Below are 11498 nucleotides of genomic sequence, written 5' to 3'. Positions count from 1 at the left end.
AGGAACTGTCCAGAGTAGGAGCAAATCCCCCATAGTAAACCTATCCTACTCTGGACAGTTCCTGACATGGACAGAGGTGTCAGTAGAGAGCACTGTGGTCAGACAAAAAACAACTTCCTCTGTAGTATACAACAGCTGATGAGTACTGGAAGGAATAAGATTTTCTTAATTTACAAATGTTTAACTTTCTGGCACCAGTTGGATTTGAAGAAAAAAAGTGTTCCACCGGAGTACCCCTTTAAGTAGAAGAGATGACCTGCAATACAAGATACAGCCCAAGAGAAAGTTTAAAGGAATCCATTTGTAAATGACTCTATAAAATATATACTGTGCAGTCCTATGCCTTATTCCTGTGGACTTTTTAGCTGTTCTTTTGGCACCGCATGTAGCTTTATACCCCACCACAGCACAAAGTAGTTCTCCCCTTAAAGAGGAATTCCCAACTCAACAAGCTGTCGCTGATCAGAAGCATTTGTGGGACAATTGGTGTTTTATCACCTAGAGCTGTGGCCCTCCAGATGTTGCAAAACTAAAATGCCTGGACAGCCGTTGGCTGTCCGGGCATGCAGGGCGTTGTAGTTTTGCAACATCTGGAGGGCCGCAGTTTGGAGGCCATTGCCCTAGGTGATGTTTTCAAGTTAGGAATATCCCTTTAAAGGGGTACTCCCATGGAAATTATTTTTTTTAAATCAACAAAGTTAAACAGATTTGTAAATTTACTTCTATTAAAAAAAATCTTAATCCTTCCAATACATTTTAGGGGCTGTATATTACAGAGGAAATGCTTTTTCTTTTTTGGATTTCTGTCACGACCACAGTGCTCTCTGCTGACATCTCTGTCCATTTTAGGAACTGTCCAGAGCAGCATATGTTTGCTATGGGGATTTTCTCCTGCTCTGGACAGTTCCTAAAATGGACAGCAGAGAGCACTGTGGTTGTGATATCGGAGAAATCCAAAAAAAAGAATTTACTCTGTAGTATATAGCCCCTAAAATGTATTGGAAGGATTAAGATTTTTAATAGAAGTAATTTAGAAATCTAACTTTCTGGCACCAGTTGCTTGGGGGGAAAAAAAAAAGTGCACAGGAATATCCCTTTTAAACCTGGGCTATCAGACTTTATTTTAATTTTTTCCCCATTGGGAAGGGCAAGTCCACTCTGTATAGCACATATAGGTAATCGACCCCTTCTATACAAAGTGTATTTGTTACTACACAACTTGCACTCTTAGCTTTGACAAAGTCCTGTTAGCTCTAAATTCACCTTCCTGCCCAAGTGTGAAGAGTACATTTGGTGTCAATGACATTGGTGCTTTGATATGTAACAGGATGTATATAAGCTTTCTCCACAGGAACCACAAAGGAGATCTCATTTCAATGTGGCAGAAGACTTACCGAAGCGATGCTAAGGGGCTACTCCTGTGCAGCAAAAGTGGGTAAACTTTCCATAGACTTATCTGCAATCCATTCAGATGGCTGTAGTATAGCTCTATGGCAGCTTTCCTTAAAGGAGTAGTCCAGTGGTGAACAACTTATCCCCCATCCTAAGGATAGGGGATAAGTTTGAGATCGCGGGGGGTCCGACCGCTGGGGCCCCCTGCGATCTTCTGTAGGGAGCCCCGACAGCCCGCGGGAAGGGGCGTGTCAACCTCCGCACGAAGCGGCGGCTGACACGCCCCCTCAATACAACTCTATGGCAGAGCCGAAGCGCTGCCTTCGGCAATCTCCAGCTCTGCCATAGAGATGTATTGAGGAGGCGTGTAGGCCGCTGCTTCGTGTGGAGGTCGACACCCGCTATCTGGCCGGAGAGCCTGGCCCCGTACAGAGACCCCCCGCGATCTCAAACTTATCCCCTATCCTTAGGATAGGGGATACGTTTTTCACCACTGGACTACCCTTTTAATCTGTGGCTCTTTAGAGTTGACAGCCATAGGCTACCCGGGCATGATGGGAATTTTAGTTTTGCTACAGGTTAAGGAACACTGCTATTCAGGATCTGCTCCCATGATACTATACGGGGGGGGGGAGATTTATCAAAACCTGTCCATAGCAACCAATCAGATCGCTTCTTTTTGAAAAGGCCTCTGAAAAATGAAAGCAGCAATCTGGTTTCTATGAGCAGGTTTTGATAAACCTCCCCAATGTGTTCTGGAAAGCCTATCCTGAAAAACGCAACACTATCAGATCTTTTACTTGACACCAAGGCATTGGCAACTACATATTTTGGTCAGTATTTGCGGTAGAACAAAGATATTCACTTTAAGTCCATGTTCACACAGCTGAAAATGTGCAGAATGTCCACCTGGAAAATAAGGGCAGACATTCCACTCATCTTAACGTTCCGGTGGGTGATAGGACCGGTAAGAAAATGTGCTGTTTCATAGACGGCAATGCAATTCAGAGTGGAATTTGCAGAAAAGACATGTCTATACTGTCTGTGGACGCAGGTATAGGGATTTCCACGGTAGATGCTCCGCCGTGTGCAGCAGACATTCTGCTGTGTAAACATAGTATTTGGAAACCTAAGGCTATCCATGAGAAGGAATTGGTGGTCATTACATGGTCTCATATGACTTAGGGCCCCATTACACAGATTATCGGCTGAACAGGTGTAATAGGGCCAGAGATCAGCTCATTCATTGGTTGTTTTGACCAGTCAATTCACAGTATACATTACATATAAAGCTCCACGAGCTTATCGGGTGTATACCACAGTTTAGGTCGACAACACTTAAGCAAAACATAATGTGAATTAGCTCTTAAAAGGGGTAGTCTGGGAAACTAAACTTAACCCCTATCCACCGGATAGGGGATAAGTGTTTGATCCCTGGGGGGCAGACCACTGGGACCCCTTGTGATCTTCTCACGGATTGCCAGCTTAGACAATCACTGGAGTACAGACATACTTCATTTAGCATTTAAACACCTGCATTTCCCATTTTATGCCAGGTTTCCAAGCACTTTTTTTTTGTTCTGTGTGTACTCTGGTAATATATTCATCAAAACAGTGAAAAAAAAGAAATGTTAAAATATTCAAAAGGCTATTTTATGCCTTATCACTAGCCAGGTCTTCCTACCTTATCCTTCTGAGAGAAAAAAAAGCAACTATGACACTTAGGTCCTCATACCTCAACCCCTGCACCAACTATCCTTAGTGAAGTAATCAAGAGATGTAATGGAAGTCCCACTCCCATAGACTTACATGGGACTTCCACTCACACAAATCCCCTTCCTTGGTGCTCCAGTATGGCTGCTTAGGTCCTCTGGTGCAGTCTTTTTTCCCTGGTTGCTGGTGGTTGTCACATCACACTGTAAACCCAGCTAATTGCCGCCCGCAGTGATGTACAGCCTCAGCCAGTGATAGGCTAAGCTGCAGTGTGGCATATTGAGCCCCGGCACTAGGTAGCTGCCACTCAGCCTATTGCTGGGCAAGGTAGCTGCAGCAGGTAAAGTCCAGGTTTTGGTATTATATGCCAGTACACTGGAGTACCCTATGAAAGGCATATTCCGGCCATAGACATCCAAAGGATAGGGGGTTAAGAAGACTGATCGCCTGCCCACACAATCTCAGTGCAGCACCTGGCATTCTGTGCCAGGCTGCTGCTCCAGTCTCTGTGTTTCTGGGACTGGAGACATTATGTTACACCACACCCCCTTCATTCATGTCTATCAAGAAGGCAGTGGCCCCAGAATCTATTTGCTCCTAATTTACATACAGCACAGGACAACATTAAAACTTATTTTTTCCAGAATTGCTGCTGGCCCTGATGATTTCTAGATATGGCGAGCCAACTTATTTCACCCTATATAACCCATTGCCAATGGTTATACAGGGTAAAATCTGATCACAATTTCCCTTTAATGCCAAAACATTGGCACAAAGCTACTGCTAAAATTCACACCTAAGTATTTTTGAATGTCTAGAAAAAGTACAGCTCATCAGTGTTGGACTTGTATGCCCAGGGACCAACTGAGCTTCTGGCTACTTCAGGGCCTGGTGGCAGAAAGAATCCCATGCTCTGCTTAACAGGGAGGACACCGGCAGCATACATCCTAGGGCCTCCATCACCTTAGGGAACTCGTGAGAGAATGTATCCACTCTCCTTGCATTTAACTGTGACCGTGATACAACGGAATAGTCAAGTGCAAAGTAAGACTTGGCTCCCTACCCAGCTTAGCACCTGCTCTGTATAATGCAGGGGCACATTTAGTGCTGCCCGCATCACTCTGCTCTAACTAGGGCCGAGTGGAAGAGGCAAAAGCAGCACAAGGAGCCTATGCAGAGTGGCAGTTTATTTAATAAAACAGTGGGGACTAAATACAGATCAGGGCACAAAGAAGGCCTTAGAGATGAGCAAACTTTAGAGATTCGATGTGTCACAAACCTCTCGGCATTTGATGACTTTAGACTGCATAAATGAGTTCAGCTTTCCGGTGCCCCGGTGGGGGCTGGACACTCTCTCCTAGGACTGGATCCACCTTTTCCAGCACACTGGAACACCTGAAAGCTGAACTAATTCATGCAGGCTAAAGTCAGCAACTGCCGAGCTGAGAAGTTTGTGACGAATCAAATTACTGTAACTTTGCTCATCTCTAGCCCTACTACTATTTGCAAGCACAATAAAAAGGAAAAGAGCGATCACCTGAAAGTCTCTGGATGCAACAGCTTATATGTATCTACCACTGTATTTACAGTATGGTAGCAACAATAAGCCATCATTTGGTAATAGTACATGATTCAGTCACTACACACTATTAAAAACCAAAAACATGTTTCAGTATCTGGTGCTAAGCTGTTTAAAAAATAAATAAAATACATTCCTTGCAAAAAGGATAGTCTCATTTGATAAAGTTATCCCACACAGAATTGGTGGTTAGAGGGATACTCTGGGATAAATAAAAAAATATATCACCTATCCCAAGAATAGGGGGATAAGTATCAGATCACTGGGGATCAGACCACTGGGACCCCCATGATCTCTTCCCCCCCCCCCCCCCCCCTCTGAATGGGGCATGTCGACCACTGCACAAATCATGGCCAACAAGCTCCCTTCATGCATCTGTATGAGAGAGCTGGAGCAAGGCTACAATTTTAATGTGTTTTTGGGATCAGTGGTCAGACCACGCCAACTGAACTGAATGAAGAGGCAGAGTTCAGTGCTGCAATTTCTAACCAGTTTGAAAAAAATAAAATTATGTATTATTCATAAATTTGATGTACAGTGTCATGAAAAGATCTTATTCACCAATTCTAGGTAATTTGGCTAAAGTCACACTTTCATTTTTCTGTATACAAAAGCAGTCAATTTATACATATGATAGTGTAGTTTTGTTTAAAAGGGGTACTCCCACCCTAGACATCTTATCCCCTATCCAAAGGATAGGGAATAAGATGTCTGATCACGGGGGTCCCGCCGCTGGGGACCCCTGCATTATTGCATGCGGCACCCACCTGTGCTCTCACCGGAACTGCTGGAGGGTCAGAGTCGCTACTCTGGGAACGGAAGTCCGTGACGTCAGGACTCTGCCCCCATGTGAAGTCACGCCCGTCCCCTCAATGCAAGTCTATGGGACGGTCGTCACGCAGGGGCAGAGTCCTGACATCACGGACTTCCGTTCCCGGAGTCGCGACTCAGACCCTTCAGCGGTTCCGGTGAGAACACCGGTGGGTGCCGCATGCAATAATGCGGGGGTCCTGCCTTTGGATAGGGGATAAGATGTCTAGGGTGGGAGTACCCCTTTAATGCAAGATAATGGAAAACTGATTCTGCTTCATGGCATACAGCAGCATCCATTTAGAATATAGGTTTTTTTTTTATCCCTTTCAATAGTATAAAATGTATGTGTTAGATGTAAACACTCATTCCTAAATGAATATTAGAGTTGAGCGATCTTAAGTCAGCTGTTGACGACTTTAGCCTGCATAAATTCAGCTTTCCAAGTGCTCTGGTTGCCTGGAAAACATTGATACAATCCTAGGAAACCCAAGACTGTCACCCGGGCCTTTTCCAGGCCACCAAAGCACTTTGAAAGCTGAACTAATTTATGCAGACTTAAAAGCCATCAACAGCCGAGCCGCAAGGTTCATTACGAACCAATCTACTGTAAGTTCGCTCAACTCTATTGGGATGGGCACTCAAACCCCAGTCACAATCAATGTATTGTACTTTAACACAAATCCCACAAATTTAAGCTGTAAATAAAAAAGCCTACAGCTGATTTTAAACATGAGTGGAAAGAATTTAGACTTCCCTACACATATTGTTCATGGCAAAGCAATAAATGAAGTTGGCAGCTCCATTTATTCTAATGAAATCATGTTGTGACAGCCTTCTTTTCATACCTAAAAGGGTTACTTTTATTTAAAAAAACTAAAGAAAAAAAAAAAAAAAATGAAAAACAAACAACGTTTGACCTATTGCCCAGACATGTCACAAGTTTTGATGCACTAGGTCTCACTACCGAGACCTGCTACAACCTCTAGTTATAAGCCGGGGAAGTAACGACCATTAGTTATAAGCCAGCAAAGTAACTACCTCTAGTTATAAGCTGGGGAGTCAAGAAGTGGGCTGTCACTTACATTCCCAGTTTATAACTAGCAGTCACAGCAGGTCTCAGGAGACCTTGTGCAATCAAAACTTTTGACATGTCTGGGCAATAGGTCAAATTTTGTACCCATTGGGGGAGATTTATCAAAACCTGTGCAGAGGAAAGCTTGCCCAGTTGCCCATAGCAACCAATCAGCTCGCTTTCATTTTTAGGAAGGCCTGTGAAAAATTAAACAAGCAAGCTGATTGGTTGCTATGGGCAACTGGACAACTTTTCCTCTGCACAAGTTTTTATAAATCTCCCCCACTGTGTACAGGACTCTCTCCTAGGACTGTATCCACCTTTTCCAGCCCACCAGAGCACCTGAAAGCTGAACTAATTTATGCAGGATAAGTCATCAACTGCCGAGAAGTTCATGCCAAATGGAATCACTAACGTCACTCATCTCTAGATATTTCTGATACACCTAGTATACTGGGGTAGGAAGTTCTTTCATTATACTCTATAATTATTGTTCACAATCATTTTATAGAGGCACCAAACATGCCCTAAGTAAGGACTGGGTTCACATCAAGTTTTGGGTTTCACTGGTTTCTGTAAATTTTTTTTTTTGCTGTACAGAATGGCATAGAGGTCTAGTTAGTGTCCTGCAAAATAAATAAAAACATAATGATACGTTGCAATGCAAGTCAATTGGAAACATTTTGCTGTATGGCATACAGCATAATCTGTTCGTAATAGCCATTTTATCTTTTTTTAAGTATGTATAAAAAGTACATATACACAGTGTGTACGCCGTTTTAGTAATATGACAACAAGTAAGGTGGCTGAAGATTTGTCAGGAGTCTTGTTTATTGAGTAACTGCAGGGAAACCAAATTACTAGGCAACACGCAGCCAGGCCAATACATTTGTATATCTATGGCCTATAGATATTAAGTTGCTGGTGGATCCAAGCACTGTACATCAGGCAAGGCAGTGATGAAGGAGGATGGGATGACTGAGAAGCTCCGGAAAACTTACGTCCAAAGCTATCGAGCAAGGCCAACTCCAACTGAATTAGTTGGCACTTGGATCACGCACACATTGCTGTCCCTATAGACGGCAATGCCTGTGGAACGACTTCCACCAAAACATTAAGCCTGCTAAATGGCTGGTACTAAGTCAAGAAACCAACTTTAAACACAAGGCACTTTACAAACTTCTATAATACAGCATGTCATGATACTGTAGAAACATTAACTTACAAATATGTCAAGTATGCTTCCATTTCAACTGGGTATTTCGAGAATTTTCTTCGGAAATTTTTCACTTAATGTAAAATCAACTCATGTGACCTCTATTCAGCATATCTTTACATCTTGTGACTTTCCTGAGGGGATGTACACTTAAGACCAGCAAAGAGACTATAGAAAATTCTAAGCAGCATCTATAGTGTAACTAATTAGAGAAATTATTCATGTTGCTACAAGTAGGTTTAAAATATAACCTATGGAATAACCTGCAGAATATAATACTTTTCTTTGAAGGCATATTTGGAAAAAGGGATATATGAGCACACTGGTCTGTGGTATAATGTTTTATTACAAAGTTTCTCCACAACGTAACCATAAAAAAGGAAAATATTAAAACGAAAAACCCAGTCACAAAAAATGACATATAAACCCCCTGAACTCCATCCTTATATACCTCAAGTCCCACAGTACGAATATATGTAGAAACCCAAAAAGCAACCCCTTTGAGGTAACAGGTAACTGCTGACCAGGCTTCCCCATCTTTTCAAAAATGTTGGCTTCAAAAACATTAAAATGGGATGATGTAGCAGCATTACCCCAACAGGGAATCCCTGAAGAGTTACGGAAAAGGAGACTTGCATATCCCTTTCCCAAGACATTATAAGCCTGAACTGGAAGACTGGGTTATCCCTTTCTCTTTCCTTGTGGATCCTGATCATGAGGTGTACATGCTCAACCAATGTGTAAGAACACAGCATCCTCAGCATTCGAGAGCCAACACTGTGATGCAGACGTTGAATATAGCACAGATGTACTATAAGTAATACTTTAAAACACAGGGTAAAAATTTAAAGGGGTTCATCAGGATTCTTGCATGAAGAGAGCAAGGAACCGAGTCACCACCCAACAGAGGACACAGGATTTAATGCCTGCAAAACACATGATGAATCAATAAGGAAGGCTCCGTCTGGCTTGATTCCCTCCTCCCCCAATCAGAGGGACAGTAATAATTTAGTCCACATGGGTTGATGTTGCAATAGTCACTGTACAAGGCATATATAAAAAGTTAAAGACCGCAAGGATTTCATGATCTTCACATGTTGCTTTTTACCAGTCAGGATCAGGCTGTTTTGGTCTCTTCTTTTACCCTGTGGATACATTGAAGGAGCATAAGTCAGCATTAACATAAGTGTTGGGTAGCAAAAAAAAGTGAAAATACAAACAATATTAGATAAAACATTAAACACATGACTCCTACCGTTTAGCTTCTGACTTGTCATCTTTTAGCTTGTCCTCCTCTTTAACATCTGCAAAAGAGTTAACCGTCATCATGCTAGTAAAACACAAACATGGAGCAGCTGCAATAACAGGTACAGCCACTACCAGATGTACAGAGCTGTGCTAGGATCAAAGAAAGAAAGCCACCTATTCACACCTGGGTTAGTGTCGTGCGTCCCTTGTGAGGGCTCCTTACTCACTTAATAGGCATGCAATAATATGATTCAACCCAACACACAAAAGTTTTCACTTTTTCTCAACTTGCTTTAGTGAATATTTTCACAGAATCCACAATTCCATATGCAAAAAATGTTACAATTAAAGAACATCACCCAAGGTGCACCTTCTCGTACACGCTAGACACTCCTCATATTGCTGGGGATTTTCAGCCCATGACCAGGCCTCCTCCTGCTTTAGATCCTTCCACGAAGGGGAACAGCTATGGAGCTTGCGTCAACACGCCTCCCTTTACAAGTATTCCTTACAGTGCTCCCATCTTGGGCTGGGCGGTATACCGGTTCATACAGAATACCGGTACCAGCCTCATCTGCTTCCTGGGGACAGGAACATCGCACAGCCGTCAGCCTATCACCGGCGGCAGCGATGTTCCGCCTCGGCCGGTGATAGGCTGAGCCCACTGTCTTATAAGATGCCAGCTTCTTACATGACAGTGGGCTCAGCCTATCACCGGCCGAGGCGGAACATCGCTGCGGCTGGTGATAGGCTGACGGCTGCCCGACGTTCCCGTCCCCAGTGTAAGGCCGCCGTCGGAACATGCGTTGGTTTATTTTGTTTACCTTTTGCAGCCGGGCATAGGGATACAGTATAAGGATACCGTAAAGTATAGAGTGTTAGCGCCGGCGGCCGCAACAAACAGTAGGACGAGGAGGGCAGCACTTGCGGGTGACATGTGAGTAGTACCTCGTTGGGGACAGCGCAGCGATGGGCTGATAATTTGGGGGTGGGGGGAGGCTAGCTGGAGGAAATACCGCTATATACCATGGTACCGCCAAAAGTTACAAAAATATTGTGATACAACCATTTGGTCATACCGCCCAGTCCTACTCCCATCACCACATTACATAGGAAAAATATCGCAAGAAATGTTATCGCAATTTCTAGGAATGAGAATAACGATATTAAAATCCTAAAACAGAAACTATGTTCTATACATATATATATATATAGGAACAGTATAAAGATGTTTTCTTAAAAGTATACTCCAAAATTACAAGATTCATTTAAACCATTTGGGTTAAGAGAGTTCAGCATTTTGATCCATAGACTTCACGTTGTAACAATCTTCTCGCTGTAACCTCTTCCCCCGTGGATCCTTGTACCTCTTCTATAATCATCCAGTGCAATTCATTCACTCTATGTCCCTGTTCGGCAAAAGGTACGTTTCCCTGCCTATCTTGCTCTAACTGTTCTAGTATCATTAAAATATTGTAAACCAGTTGTATGGAACTAAGTTTCCTGTCAGAGGTTGGTAGAGTTGTGAAACGAAACAGGTAGTTTACCTGCTTAAATGTCCCTGCGGGAGGATCTTTGAAGGTCAGACCATGTGAAGTGTGAAATTCCGGATTAACGAATATCGCTGTGTAATCTGGCATGCACTTGCTAAGACTTATGAAAAAAAATTTAAGAGACCAATAAGTATGGAGAAACGGGAGTTGCCAGACATTTTGCCGAACAGGGACAGAGTGAGTGAATTGCACTGGATGATTATAGAAGAGGTACAAGGATCCACTGAGGAAGAGGTTAAGAGAAGATTGTTACAGCGTGAGGTCTACTGGATCGAAACTCTGAACTCTCAAATTAATCTTGTAATTTTGGAGTATACTTGTGAGAAAACATCTTTATACTGTTCATAGATATATGTATAGAACATAGTCTCTGTTTTTAACTATTTTAGGACTTTAATATCGTTATTCTCATTACAAGAAATGAGTTCTCGCAATAATATTTTTCCTATGTAATGTGGTGATTGGAGCACTGTAAGGAATACTTTTAAAAGGAGGCGTGTCCACCGAATCATCATAAGTGTTGACGCAAGCTCCATAGCGGTTCCCCTTCGTGGAAGGATCTTCAGCAGGAGGAGGCCCGGTCATGGGCTGAAAATCCCCAGCAGTATGAGGAGTGTCTAGCGTGTCTGAGAAGGTGCACCTTGGGAGATGTTCTTTAATAGTAAAAAAAAAAAATTTGCATACGGAATTGTGGATTCTGTGAAAATATTCACTAAAAGTAAATTGAGAAAAAGTGAAAACCTGTGTGTGGCGCTGAATCTTTTTATTCCAGAACTGTGCTAGGTACGCAATAAAAACAGTCTGCAGTCCAGGATGGCTAGATTCAGACTAGATACTATTGTCAGCTCAGGATAGAGAAAGATATATAGATATATAGAGAAAGATATATAGATATATAGAGAAAGATATATA

General features: G+C 42.7%; 1 protein-coding gene across 2 annotated transcripts in view; it reads right to left on the bottom strand.

Moving 5' to 3' along the window:
* Positions 1 to 7372: 7372 nt before the first annotated feature.
* HDAC1 (histone deacetylase 1) overlaps positions 7373 to 11498 on the bottom strand; it is a 40510-nt gene continuing 36384 nt past the window's right edge. For both annotated transcript variants that reach the window (XM_056556531.1, XM_056556532.1), the window contains exons 13-14: positions 9041 to 9089; positions 7373 to 8930 (exon numbers count right to left, since the gene is read on the bottom strand). In XM_056556531.1, the coding sequence (XP_056412506.1) occupies positions 8903 to 8930; positions 9041 to 9089 (77 nt within the window). In that variant the 3' untranslated portion in view covers positions 7373 to 8902. The remainder of the gene's footprint in view (positions 8931 to 9040; positions 9090 to 11498) is intronic.

This window comes from Hyla sarda, chromosome 2 (genome assembly GCF_029499605.1).
Source record: "Hyla sarda isolate aHylSar1 chromosome 2, aHylSar1.hap1, whole genome shotgun sequence".
In the NCBI taxonomy this organism is placed as follows: Eukaryota; Metazoa; Chordata; class Amphibia; order Anura; family Hylidae; genus Hyla; species Hyla sarda.
The sequence above is the reverse complement of the archived record's forward strand: the minus strand, read 5'-3'. Positions and strand labels throughout refer to the sequence as shown.